Source organism: Melanotaenia boesemani, chromosome 18 (assembly GCF_017639745.1).
Source record: "Melanotaenia boesemani isolate fMelBoe1 chromosome 18, fMelBoe1.pri, whole genome shotgun sequence".
Lineage (NCBI taxonomy): Eukaryota > Metazoa > Chordata > Actinopteri > Atheriniformes > Melanotaeniidae > Melanotaenia > Melanotaenia boesemani.
Window position 1 is genome coordinate 4,850,742 of NC_055699.1, and position 15,037 is coordinate 4,865,778.

General features: G+C 36.1%; 1 protein-coding gene across 1 annotated transcript in view; it reads right to left on the bottom strand.

The window, feature by feature from the left end:
* LOC121629179 (cadherin-18) overlaps positions 1–15,037 on the bottom strand; it is a 117,729-nt gene that overhangs the window by 26,592 nt on the left and 76,100 nt on the right. Inside the window, exons 6-8 of the mRNA XM_041968774.1 lie at positions 13,966–14,153; positions 12,870–13,123; positions 2,977–3,113 (exon numbers count right to left, since the gene is read on the bottom strand). Of these exons, the coding sequence (XP_041824708.1) occupies positions 2,977–3,113; positions 12,870–13,123; positions 13,966–14,153 (579 nt within the window). The remainder of the gene's footprint in view (positions 1–2,976; positions 3,114–12,869; positions 13,124–13,965; positions 14,154–15,037) is intronic.

The following is a 15,037-nucleotide window of genomic DNA, read 5'->3' on the forward strand; positions in this document are numbered from 1 at the left end:
TATCTGCCTCGCTTGCTTTAGCTGGTCAACACACACTCACAGTGAGTGGATTACAGTATGTTTTAGCACCTGCTTTCTAAATATGATCTCATGTGTCAATTAACATCATGTTGAAGAGTTTTTAAATAATATGCTGATTAATATACAGCTCTGTACCACTGTTGTGTTAAAGATCTAAATCTGCAGGTAAGGGGAACATGTGCAGTACAGATCCATGGACTTTTTTTTTTATGATTTTTACTTTTATTTTATATTGATTTTTACTTCAATTTTACCCTCTGAATTTGAACTCAGCCTGGCCTTTGACTATATCCCCGCAGGGTACCTTGTTATCTGGTGGGAGCAAAGAAAAAACACGAGGTATAAAGCATCTTTTTTGATGATTGTTTCTTTAAATTTAAATCATGCTGGTGTAGCATAGAACTTACCCATGAGTTTAATGCAAATAAAAAAATACATAAAAAAGGGTTTTACCTTGAGGCTTAACATATTGTATAAAAAAAGAAAAAGAACTCATCTCTCAACTGCCTCTTTAAGCCTTACAGCATTTCATGTTTTCACAACTCCCAATCTGCTTATTTTTCTTGTGAAAGCCATAAATTTTCCTTTGTGTCTGTGTGTGTGTGTTTGTGCCTGTGTGTGTTGATATATTAAATAAATATAGGGCTGTAAGAAAAACACATTTTTTATATTGACAACCTGCTGGTATCTCCAGGAGGTTTTTAATAAAATAGTTCTTTCTTCTTGTTTTTATATTTTTAAGTGATTTTTATTATTTACAGAGACGTTCTATAAGTAGGAAAAAATGTTAAAAATCTAAGGTAAGTTAAATGTAATTTAAAAGGCATACTATTGGAAAATCTCCTAAAAAACATTTTAGTATTAAACTAAAATGATCCATTTGCGTCATATTTCAAGACATTTAGAAGAAAGTGTAAGCTTATTTTCCTGCATAAACACTGAAAATATTTCCCTGGTTTCCTCTTATTTTTCATGTATGGCACATTTTCTGTGCTGCATATTTAAACAGAGGGTGGGCAGACAGTAAAAAATTAATGGCAATTATACACTTCAAGTTAAACCTCCAACTAAAAAAAAAAAAAAACTATAAGAAATTGTTGCAAATAAATGGATTTACTAGTCAATAATATTACTAACACTTCTCCAAAATGCATATAAAGACTAGTCATTTTTACCCTCTTCGCATTTTCAACCTGATGTAACTCTCTTAAATTTAATGCTATCTCTCTCAAACCTCATGACTGTTCCTAAAATCAGTCCTTGTGAATTTGGAGCTGTCTGTTATACAAAATAAATAGATTATCATTTATAATTAGAACCGCCAAGGGAGCCATGTTGGCCCCATAGAAAACAATGTAAAAACACTGAGCCTAGATGTAGCATCACAGTGTCAGCGTTGCTAGACAACCTGGTTCTAGTACAAAGACAAAAGATGGAGAAAACTTAGCTTATTTGATTAAGCCCTTTATGACTAGGAAATCCAGATTAATATAATGATAGATTTCAGTAAATCATCATAAATCAGATGGGGGATAAATGATCAGCCCCTTTTACTACAACAGGGCCAAATTAAGAATAGATATCCATGCCGAGATGCTGAGGCAGTATTCATCTCGAGCTACAACTAAAAGATGACCTGTTGCAGTATTTTATAACGTTTTGAACACTGCTGCACCAAATGCATGTGTTCTCTACTGGAGCTGCATCAATGCTGAAAGACTCGGCATGCGTTCATTATTAAGCTTTGCAAGCAGCTGTCCAGTGAGCACATTCCAGACCACATTTTCCAGGAAGGGAAACTGTGGCATTAAATGCAAGTGTGCAAATGAATGAATAAATAAATAAATTAATAAATAAATAAATACAAGAAAAACAAAACAAAAAGAATATGCATGAAGTGTTAGCATGAAGTCTGTGGACAGTGTACAGCAACCGTGTACATGTGTGCTAAATATGAGTAAGTCACTGCACGTGTTTCCTTAAATAATTTTGTTGCCCCTTGCATAACTAATTGTAAAATGTTTTAGTCATAAACCCAATGTTCATATAAATACTTTCGATTTAAAATACTTACCTTTGAACAATCAATTTTTTATCATGTTTGGTTACATAGATCGGCTGTCTGTCCTCAAACAGCTGTTGTTCTTAATCATGTGCTTATAGTTTACAGTAAACTTAACAATTAAGTGTTAATTACAGTTTTTAATTTATTCTTCATTCATCATTTATTAAATATAACGCTTTCCCACATTTGTTGTTGCATTTGTGTTTCCGAAATGCGATAAATAAATATCAGCTCACATACAGCACTCTGCTCTGTTACTGCGCCATAAAATGAAGCTTTTTAAAAGAATTGTTTCCCCCTACAATAAAAATAAATAAATAATGATTATTTGTTTGATGTTAGCTTATTAACAAATGTTGTAAGCTAGTAAGTATTTGACATTTACTATTTGAAATATGAGCCTGAAGTAAAACTGATCAATTACTCATTTATTTATTTATTGAGGCTTTGTCTACTTCTGAATGATAAAAAAAAAAGCTTCAAAGGGGAAAAAATGGCTTCTACATTTCTACCCTTATTATTTTTAATGGTGTGTCGGCAGGGGGTCAAAATGACCCCCTCTGGCAGATCTAGCAGGTACTGGACTGTTAGTGGTTCTATTGTTAAAACAGCTTAAGCATTATAAACATTTGGTAAGAGATTGCATGATTATAAACCTAGATATCTCCTTGAAGTAGATTGAATGCAACATTACTCAGCAGTAAGTGGAAGGTAACATCGGCCTTTAACAAAGCCTTAGCAAACCACTCATAAACCACTCATTTATGAACAATCACATGAGGGCCTACGCTGAATCCTGTGTGAGTGTTTAGGTGTGAGTGATCAGGTGCATTACAAACTCATTTGCACTTGTCACCATTTGCTATGTGGAAAGCAACCTGGGTACCTACCAACCTCCGAGGCCATTACAGTGATGTTGTGCCAAGGCATGTCTTCTCTGTCCAGAGGCTGTGTTGTTCGTATGACTCCGCTATTTTCATCAATTCTGAAATACCTTACTCCGTCCTCTTTGCTGTCCAAGTAATATCTATTAGGAGAGAAAATTATATTATGTATGCACTTAATAGACCCACAAGTGTAACAAGATTGCAGTGCTGTCAAGAAGAAACTATTAAAACACAATGAATAGTTAATGAAAAGACATATCACATAAACACAGCATTAAAAAAAAAAACATTTTTAACAAAATAAGAGGCAATCTAAATTAAACTGATTTTGGCTTTTTAATGAGTGCTAATGGTAATTGTACTGGGCAACACAACGAGGACTTGTTGCATCACTGCAGCATATTAGGCAGTCTTAGTACATAATTTCTGCTCAGTTCTTAAATTCTTTTATCACTAAAGACAGCCAACAAAAACCAAGATTCTTAAATTAGTCAAGGGTCCCTACACTATTAATATGGAGTCACTTCCTGCTTTGAATTGAAATGGAACCCCTGAAATATCTAATTTAAATAAGATCAGTAGTATTATGCAGACTTTCAATAATTAAAAGCTGCACCTCCATAAATTTTAAACTCAATGTGCTCATCTAAAATCAGTGAAAGAAGAGCACAGGCTTAATTCAGTAAAATGGGTCAAGTTTCTAAAATGCTGGATTTGTGTTCCCCACTATTCCCCATACCCCCCATACAACACCATTTGGGACATTCAACAATTGGGAACAGGTCAATAACATAATCAAGGGGCCAGTTTTTTAACAGATTTAATCTGCATAAAAACTATCCGGATTTGGGAATTCCATTTTTCACGATGGAGGATCATGTAATCCATCTTACTTATATCCTGGTTGTTCAAAGCAGCATTGGATTGGATCGCCCTGATCCAGCATCATGGTTTGCAAGATAACCAAATCCGGATTACCAGAACTTAAAACAATGTGGGCTATCAGTTATGTGAAGAACAACAGGTAGAAGAGACAATATGGGGTTACTTTAAGTGTTTTTCATTTTGAGACAACACACAGAAATCATAAACATCCTCTTCTATTTAGAATTTTATGACTTCTCATCTGAACCACAACAAATATAAAACTAATTTATTAGCAACTACATTGTGGATATTTTTGGGAATGTCTTTAAAAAGACGCAATGTCCTTTTCTGTGACGTTAATTATACACTGGAGCCCTGTGGTGAGGAACCGGACGAACCTCTGGCTTTCTGTCAGAATGTGGGACTGACTGGACGTGTAGTACGGGATGCAATTGTTATAAATTATTTTTAACAGGTTCTTCTCTGATTATGCAGTGATGAATGACAAGAAAATGGATTATGTTATTTGTGTTTCTTTTTTAAATTTGTTTGGGGGTTTATTTCATGGGGATAAGATCATCTTATGATTTTATTTCTGCTATACTTTGCTGAAAGGCTTAATAGGTAGCCTATGCTACTTTATCTACTTTATCACTCTCTTCAAGATTTGATTCAGATCTGATCAGATTATGTTTGAACAACTGACCCCAAATATCCAAGAGAGGCTGTGTCTCTCAAAAGGACATATAAGGAGAAGTTCACCATTGAGCGACGGTATAGGTCAGGCATGTCAAACTGGTCCAGCAAAGGGCCGTGTGGCTGCAGGTTTTTGTTCCAACCAAGCAGCAGCACACCAGATTTGACTAATTCAATCAACTGATCTCAGTCTTCAGACAGCTGATTGGCCAAACTGTGTGCTCTTGGCTGGTTGGAACAAAAACCTGCAGCCACACGGCCCTTTGCTGGACCAGTTTGACATGCCTGGTATAGGTAAACAGTCCAACACCAATTTTGCTAAGAGTAACAGTGCAACAGTTTAGGGGGCTAGTTTTCTCCGGTGCAAAATTTTATTTTAAAAAATCTGAGTTCTGTATGACAGTAACAAGGACAAATCAATGGCTGTGATATTTCGGTTGTTAAGCCACAAAGCTTTGAAAAAAATACGCAATTCTTTAATGGAAATACTGTAACTGAATGGGTTCAGCAACACTTCTAAAACCACTGAAAATGCAGCATATGTCTATATCTACAAATGCAAACTAACTCTATGCAAAGAAAGAACACTGTGGACCTGAGCTCAAAACTGCACTAAAGCTCATGTTGTGGTTAGCATCTGGGAAGGAATCATTAATGCCATATAATATAAACATTTTACAGTTGGCAAAATAAACTGCTAAATAAATTGCTAACTGCACATAACAGAGGGAAAGCTGCACACAGCACTAATGCACAATAACAATTTAAACCAAAACAGATATGAAGACAGATTTAAAAACACATCAAAGCAAAAACTGATAACACAAACCCCCCAAAAATTACAGCCAAGTTGTCAAGACACAATTCGTCCCAGCTTTCTAAACATGACATGTCTTTCTAACTTCAATGCAACAAATTTTGCTCCCAAGATAACCCTGATGATATGAGCTGGGTAATTTATCATTAACTCTGGAAAGCTCCCTGTAGAGTCACGGATGACGTTATACAACTGTTTTCAGAGATTGAGTAATAGTGCTCATTAAGACTAAACTGATCTTTGTGTATAATCAGTGGTGCTTCCCATTAAGCACCTAGTTAAATGCTTCAGATCACTGTGCAAACATTCCATGTATTATAACCCTGCCTAAAGTTCTCCAAAGCCCTAAGAAGATAATTAGCAATTTGACATATGTGAATGTCATATTTGGTTAAAATATATCAAACCACACAACAAAACCTCGAATTAATAAGATTCAGTCAACCAAAACCAGGCAGAAGCAGTACACTCAAGTCACTGAAGTGCAGACGCAGCAAAATCCAAAGGGGGTTTGTTTATGCATGCGTGGTTTTCAAAGCCCAGTCCCACCTCTACAGCACACGGATGGAAAAATGTCTACTGCTTTTAAATGGCTGTTGGCTTCTTAAAATAAATGTTTCAAGAGCAATAATTTTCAATATTTAATAATGACAAAATACTGTTCTGCTGGCAGTGTTTACAGACTTGAAATTACTTCTCAGCAACTATGTTATCAAAGTACAAGCAAAGCAGCTTGTGGCATAAAAACCAGGAATGGGCTCAACTTCTCATCTCATTATTTCAAGCACAAAATGAGCATTGACTGTGTATTCCTTAATTTATTCCTTAATGACCCATTTACACCTTTAATCCTGCATGTATATCCCCTGCGTAATATGTCCTAAGTGTAACATTTTTAATTGACACTAGGTAGAAATTGTTTGGGGAAATGGATGCATTAACTGGAAATAATAAACAATTAGTCTTTTTTTTAAATATACTGATTATCATTGTAACTTGTATCACTCAGAGAAACTTTATATCTTGAAGGTTTATTAAAACTTTTATGAACATTAGGGATCCAAAAAAAAAATACAAAGGCCTTTCCATTGTTGAAGTGAGCCTTTAATAGTAGAAGAAAAGTACAATATTTTATGGTTTGAAACAAAGAAAACATTAAAGGCCTTTGAGTGATCTCTACTGGATATAAATCTAAAGAATTTTGTTCTTTTTTGTGTGCAAGATGTAAGACTGCATGCTTATTACTTTACGGTGGAACTTTAAAGTTGAAAATCTTTGATTTTATGAAGTAAACAAAGATCAAAACTGAGAAATACCAACTGTGGTAAGATTAGTGAAGCTGCTAAAACATCAGTTGGTGAAAAATATTAGTCTGTGACAGATTGGTATTGGCTTTGTTTAGCAGAGGAGTTCCATTGTTGGTAAAAACTCTGAATGTAAGACTGAATACACCTGAATACACATGTACAGCCAAAAGGCTGTAAAATTCAGTTTAAGTGCAGAACAAAGAAGCAGGTTATCAGCAGAGGGACTGCTTCATAAAAAACTGCAGGAACATATGAGCTTTGTTAGAAACACAATGTCACTGCATATCACATAAAGGTATGAACAACATGTGTGAATAAGGGTTGGGAAATGACAGCTGAGAAATAGTCACTTAATGATTTGCTAATTGACCAATTGTTGAGTGTTGCTAGTTAAGCTAATTAGCCATCTGGAGCTTGAAGCATGCTAATCTCGAACTGTTTAGTTAAACCTTGGACCGGAGATACATCAGATCAAAAGGTCTGTCCATTTTAATAATCTCGTAATGTAAACTGCAATACAAATAAATAAATAAATTATCTGGATAATTCTTGGACCATTTTTTTTTCACAGCTCATCTGCCACAGATGTTATAGAGGGTGTGTTAAAGTTTACTGAAATGATGGTTTTATTGTACTTAGAAAGGATCAAGTTCACATTTAAGAGGGAGAAATGAGGTGTCAACCTTGAGGTGCTGATATGTCCAAATATATCTCTATTTTGAAACAGAATGCCAATATACATTATATTACCTGGGAATTTAAATGTAGCCTGATAAAATAATTTTATTGCAAAATACCAGTTATTTGTATTGTATGTTTCTGTTTAGGTCCTTCTCTTCTTTTGTTTTCAGAAAATGTGTTTTAAACTGACTCAACAAAGTCATTCTGATTTCCATTTTCAATTTCTATTTTTTAAACATTTCTATAGTGACTGAAATACTGTTTGATAAGACATATGAACCAAACAGTCACCTAATTTTACAAAAGTCAAAACCACCAGAGACACTGACGGTGCTTTGAATTCAGCTGTGTTACACGTGAAGCTATTTGAGAAAGTTCTTTCACACGTACAGATAACAGACATGCGATTATGCTGCAGCTGCTTTGAAAGACAGAGTGGCATGAAGGCGCCAAAGGGAGTCCTTAGGCAGAATTTCCACATAGGCGTTAGGTGTCATTCGTCCTGCTTCTTATTCAAAATTAATGCAGTGACACCTTGTGTTGCCAAAACTGAATTCTAGGTCTATTATCTTTGCCTTGCTAGTGTAGCTTGTTGTGGAAACAGGAAAATCCATCAGCCTTTCAAACAGCAGCAAAGAAACCAGACAAACAACTCACCTGACTGACTCACTTCCAGTTCCAAATGTCTGGCCTGCTTGTTGTCGAGTGTAAACACATCATATGCATGTGAATCCTGATTTACGCTAATTTATGCATGCATTTGATCTGACAATCTTCATCACAAGATTTGAAGTTGGGTCACACATTCTGATTAATATTTTTGCCTCACAGTCTGTGAGGGAAGCACTGGAACCATTTTACGTGACCTTTAAAAATTAGTTTATTTGTTAATAATGGAGGTCAAAGCAAATGGGGACAGTCACTTATAGAAAAATTTTAATGTTTAGGTTATTTCTGTGGATATTATTTTGTACGAAAGAGAAAATCAGAATATTTATGTCTGACCTTTACTGTCAGAATTTATCAATGTGTTCCAAATAAATCTGCATGTAGGATTTCAGTTAACAAAACATGAGTTTTAGATTTACTGTGGAATATTTAGTTTGTATTGTTGCTGCTGTCTGCTTAATTACTGATGCCAATCTCAGACAGATCTGATCATTGTTTTCCCAGGTGAGCTTAATTAAAGAGAAACTATTAAGAAGGCTATGCCTCACTGTTTCCATGCAGGAAAAGATGCAAGAGAAAAGTGTAAAATAGTGCAATGCCTTCTAAAAAGGAATGAAAACATTGGACCAGGGATTAACAACTCTGGACCTCCAGGACCAGTCTCCTGCAGGTTTAGATGTTTCCCTGTTGCTGTAATACACCTGACTCAAATGAGTGGGTCCCCAAGAGCCTTGTGCAGAAATTAACATCAAGCTGTAGGAGAACCACTGATGAGCAGAAAGCAGATATTTAAAGCTGAAATCTGGAATCCGAAGAACCTCACCACGAAGGAAACCACAAAGGCTCCAGTTTTACATAAAGCTGTAGTTTGGCCACTGTTAACCAACCCTGCAACTGTGGCATCAAAAGACAGCCCACAACGTCTTCTTTAAGAGATGATAGGATTCAAATATATTCAAGAAATAATGCTCGACTCAGAGATCTCAGACTCATGTTCTGCGCAGAGGAATAAAAAATAAATACATACATAAATAGTTAGCCGGGCCCTAGGAGCAACAAGGCTAAGAACTTTACATAACTGTTCCTGATAATTAAGAGTGCAACCAGAAGTAATGACTCATGAAGACTCCTTTGGTTATTTAAATTTCAACCCATTGCTTGTAATGTCACTTCAAGAACACGTTGATTTCATCGTATGCAAAGACGTCTGATGATCAAAGGTAGCCAAACACTGACCCCTGCTGCATTTACATTTAGCTCTAACATAAGTATCAGTGGCAGTGGGTTGTTTAACTCTCTGGATTCAGGAGGGCGTCGTTTTAAATACCTCCCACTGTTGTCTTGTTTGTGTAAGGAACATTGGCAGTGATGCTCTGCAGGAATGGGAAAGACGTCCCACAGGTGCGGTAAGGAAACTCTTTGATATGTAGATTACCTTCTTGTTTTCTACAAATCTTCATATTGTGTTAGGATTCTGACATGAATTAGAGAATTGATCTTTACTTTATGTCTTCCTCACAGTTTAATTTGCATATTATTCATTAAGCAGCACAGTTCCAATCTCATACGAAAACATAAAGAGCAATAAATAATCCTTATCTGGGTTGTTCTCGTTGGTATCCTTCTTACAAATGAATAAAAAGGTAAACATACCTTAAGTTGCACAGACTCGTTAGTGTGCAGTGTCAGGATTTAGATTTATGAGAATATTTCCTTTGAGAAAACACAACATCAGAATTTCTTTTTAAGTGGTCAAGCTGGGAGACAAGTAAGAAAAACTGGGGTTCATTATTAAAGCGTTACGTATACTTTCTCATCTTTTTATTAAGACATGTTTAAGAAGTGTAGCTGTGCCTTTTTAACAGAGAGTGACTAGAACAGTGGTTTTACCAGCCCAGCACTTTATTTTAAACTGTGTTGTCCTTTGCCTGCACAGAAGCACAGCTTGAGCAGAATGCTTGCATAGCAGCAGCTGTACTGTACCTTGTGCTCACAACAGCGACATGTCTGGTGCTCCATCTGCATCAACAAAGGATGCTTTTATGTGCAGCAATACATTGTGGGTCACCTGTGTTTGGGAAGTGTACAATACAAAATAAATGTATCCAAAAAGGTACACAAACAATATAAAGAATTGTTTTGTCCCACAATTGTGGGCTTTCAGTGTAAATAAAAGTTGCTTAAATGTCACTATATCTGCTCAATTTAAAGTTGTACATTGGAAGCTAGCTGCTGAAGAGAGGTCAGCATCTCAGTGCAGGGAGAGTAGGCATAGATGATGCCTTTCTGCAAGTTCATGCTCTGTTTGTTCCTTTTCTTTTAAACCCAAACACTGACAACAGACTCACTCTCTCTCAGCATGCATATACAGAAGCTCTAGAATCTCAAACATACATTTAAGCAAATTTTAGTGCTGTGTTACAAAATACTGCTTGTTTACCAAGTGCAGAACATTTTATTTCAGCTTCTTTTTTAACAAAACTATTAATTCTCAGTGCTTATACAGTTCAGTGGCACAAACCCAGGCAAACACAAATGCTTGACTTGACTCGGCTGATGGTGATACTTGCTGTCATACACTTTCACTGCCCCCAACATTTCACATTCATTCTAAACTACATGCCATGTGCCACAGAATACCAAACAGGGCTCCTGGGAGTTTGGGGGCTTGCCAGATATAACAGTTGCAGGAGAACCTTGTGCTTGTTCACCTATATATAATATAAAACTCTTGGTCTAACTCATGAACTTATACAAATTCTAGTGCCTGTTACTGTTTATGATTCAGAGGAATTTGATATCCAGGTTATTTCATACTTCTCAACCCACATGCACTAAGTAATACAGAGAGCAGAGGCGAATGCCAGAGCAGAATGTCAACAAGCCCCACTCAGAACCAGGTTTAGAGCATCTGTAGCCATGCATTATTGGATGCAACTTTCAGAGGGAATCTTATTACAGAATGGTAATAATGAAATTTTCTTGCTAATAGCCCAATAATATATCACCCACTATTACACTGCAACATTCCTGCTCATAAGTCACAGTGTTTACTGCTGTTTAGAAGAAGCCCTCTGCTTCGCAGCCCATGGCTAAGCTTGCAAATACAATCCTATTACATGTGGAGCTTCTTATTGATATATTAGCAATATTTAATCTCTTGAGATGTATCAAGTTCACGGCTGCTCCATCATTTTTGTCAAGAAAATGACGAGAATTCAAATTAACACAGGCATGCAGTTGTTAAAGTGTACCGTCATCAAACAAGGCACCTGTTCAGTGCACTGCCTAGGGCTGGTATGAGTCTCTTTTTTTCAAGAGCACACGCGTGTTTGTTTAGAGTGCATACAAATGGGCAAAGGACTTGTATTGCCTCAGGTTAATTCTAAAGCTTGCAGACAAAATAACTAGTGATGCCAAAAGAAATAAGACTGATTCACCATGTGCACAGCAGATTTAGAGGAGAAGTATTTGTACAGGGTAAAAAATTGAGTTGGCATTTTATTATATTTAAGTACATCTTTCAGATAAAGGTTTTCACCTTGGAATGACCTCACCTCTAAATAGAAGAAAATTAAATAATAAAAAAACAAGAAAAAAAAATGAAACATCCTCATTATAAAAGACTACCATTAAAGTTGCATTTCGGTTATTCCAAACAAAAGCTGCTTGATCTTTATTACGAATTCTTATATGCACTGATAAATGTATGCAAATTAATAGCACTTAGATTTGTGTTAGAGTCACGTTCTCTAAAAAGTATATTCAAATGACAGGTATATTCAAATATATTAAGTATATATAAAGTATATTGAGATGTTAATCAGCCAGTAAGTTATGATCCCCTGTCTAACTGTAAGATGGTTCCCCTTTTTCCTGCCACAACAGCATCAGTCAGTATCAGGTCTTTTTCTAAGGTGAGTCCTCCATGGATCTGACTTTATTGTCAAGCACATCCCACATTAATGGACTGAGATGTAAAGAATGTGGTTGCAAACGCAACACCTCAAGCCTATTGTTGTATTCTTAAAAACATTCTCGAACCATCTTTGTTGGATGCATAGAGGAGTACCATTGCCATGAAGGGGTATATTTGTTCAGCAGCAATGTTTAGGTAGGTGTTATGTGTCGAAGTAACATCCACATGAATGGCAGGATCCAAGGATACCCAGCAGAACATTCCCCAAAGCACTGCACTTCTATCGAAGGCTTGCTTTCTTTCCATAGTGCATCCTGGTATGACTTCCGTCGGTAGGCAATGCAGCAATCAACATAATGTAAAAGAACCCATGATTTAAAAAAGAAAAAAATGAAAAGTAGCCACCTTCTTTCATTACTCTTTGGTCCAGTTCTGATAGTTACTTGCCCACTCACCCTGTAGATGCTTTTGGCAGACAACACTGTTCAGCATGGGAACCTTGACCTATATAGTGTCATACTTAACAAAGTGCAATGCACTGGGTGTTGGGACGTCTTTAAACTGAAACCAGGACTTTTTTTTTTTTTTTAGCAAACTTAGCTACATCTTTCTTCTGTATAGGATCAGAAGATTTCTACAATTAGCCAACAGCACTGCGGCAGTAGAGACGCTATGATCCAGCTGTTTCTTCATCACAAACTGGTCTTTGTTCATATTGTTTAAATCCACATAATATTTTTCTGTTTTCAACACACTGACTTCAGGACTTAGTGCTCACTTCCTGCCTAATAAACAGTATATAAGATCAGCCAAAATGCCTTTGTTTTATAGGGAAGGTAATGTTAGTACACCAGAATCCCAAAACATACAACTTGGATAAAAACATTAATAAATAATACCTAAATAATAAATAGGGATGCATAAAGTTACATTATCTTACCTCACAGGACTATTCCTGCTGTCTGGATCTCGAGCTGTAACTGTGCCCACTTCTGTTCCACTTGGAGAGTTTTCATAAACATCCAAGATATAATAATCCATAGAAAAAACTGGCGATTCATCCACATCCCCCACTGTGATTTTAAGGGTGGCGGTATCTTTGAAAGAACCAAGATAAGAAAAACGAGGATCCACATGTGTGTTCATTCCTTCAATGTGCAGCGTGTAGGTCTTCTTTCTTTCATAGTTCAAAGGCTGTTGGGAAAAGGCACCACAGGGCCGTAAGATTAGCATGCTCATGTCGTATGGCTGTTACACTCGCAGCTCTAAAATCACATTTGTACTTGTGCTGCTGTAAAGATCTGCCAGTTTGGCAAAATACAAAATCAGTATAACCTTGTCAAGTATATTCCTCTAATTAGCACCACTGCAGATGTATTTCTTGTTATGAACTACTGTAATATTAAAACTTTTGAACCAAACAAGATGAGAATATCTCCCTGAAAACAATATTTTACAGCAAGCTATAGGTGAAAAAAAAAAACAATCTCATTTTCAAAAATCTATCTAGACACAACATTACCGTATCCCAGTAAGAGGCAACCTGAATTCTCATTAAAAAATGGGTTTCATGCATTCCAAACACCCAAGAACTCTTTTCATCCCATTTTGCAAGTTGGTTACAACATCAACACATAATAAAAACAAAGTTCTATAATCACTTCAGTCATTTGTTCAGGTCTTCTTTGAGAAAATAATCGGTGTGAAGGTATTTCTCTAAGGCCACAGTACAGCAGGAGGTCTATGCAAAAATGTAATTTCAATGCATTTAAAGTTCTATAGAAAAATGTAATGGATATGAAATTATATAATATGTGCTGTGACTCCCAGCGGGATACTTTTTTCTCTTACTGCCAATTTCACAGAAATGTAGACTAAATGTCAGTGCTTTATCAACATCATCACTTCAATTTAAAACTCATTCCGAATAGCTTTTCATAGATGACCATTTTATGCATTTTCACTGATAAATGCTCACCTAGATAATAAATGGCCATTCCTTGCACATCTTCCAAAGACACAGAGAATACTACTACCTTTTTTAGACTGATGATTCCTTCTCTTGTGTCTCTATCTGTGGATATGGAGAACATGTTGGCCCCCTCTGAGTTTATGATGCTATACTTGATGTCGGCATTGATGCCAAGGTCCTCATCATTGGCTTTAATCTTCCCAACTGGTTTCCCAACTTGCGCTGATTCAGGGACGTAGAGCTGGTAATTTTCTGTGGATAACAATTAATGTGTATATGTGTTTAGAGACAGCAAAGACAGTTAGAACACAATGTCATCAGTCCCCCCTCCATCACTATTTGTTCATAAAAATACTCTGCAGTGCTTTAATTGACATTAAATACTAAAGTGAGGTTGATGGCACTGCAATGGAGCAGATCTATCAAATTCAGTCTTAAAATGGAGGAAATCCAGACTGCAAAGTGAAATGTGTTGGTGAATACTCCTCTAACTCAGCTATGTGGAAATTTTTCAATATTGATTCCACTAAGTCACATAGAAAGTATTATAGTGAAAAGTAAACTAGAGACTTCTATTTTCAGCAATTTACTTTCTAACTATTCTAAGACTGCTGCTTATAATATTAATAAATAGCTTTGTGTTTAAACAAATAGAACAACTGAAAAATACTTGTGTATATTATATGGTGTTTTTATTCAAGAAAAAATATCATATCCTATGAGGGACGTTGTGCCAGTCTTTTCAGCACACTTTTGCTCCTCTGTCAGAATGACTTTAAAATAAGTAATTCTCTTCCACTTCCATGATGAAAACACGTGAAAGAATGTGTCTTATAAATGCCGTTAAGGTTACGTAACTGCCTCAGGGAACTGTCATGAAAGTCTTCTGCTTAAGACCAAAAATGTCTGAGAGCATGGGACTGTACTTACAACTACTGTCGTAATGAAATGCACAGCAGCTGAAGTTAATGTATTCAGGTAAGGAGTAGCAAGACATTAACAATAGAGTAGCCATCTAGCTAGTCAACTGTCAAAGAAGACAAAAAGCAGTAATTTTCTCCAGGCAGTGTTTCCGAATAGACTACTCACAAAAGCATGGTGATGTTTCCTTTAAAGCAGGATTTAATCAAACACAA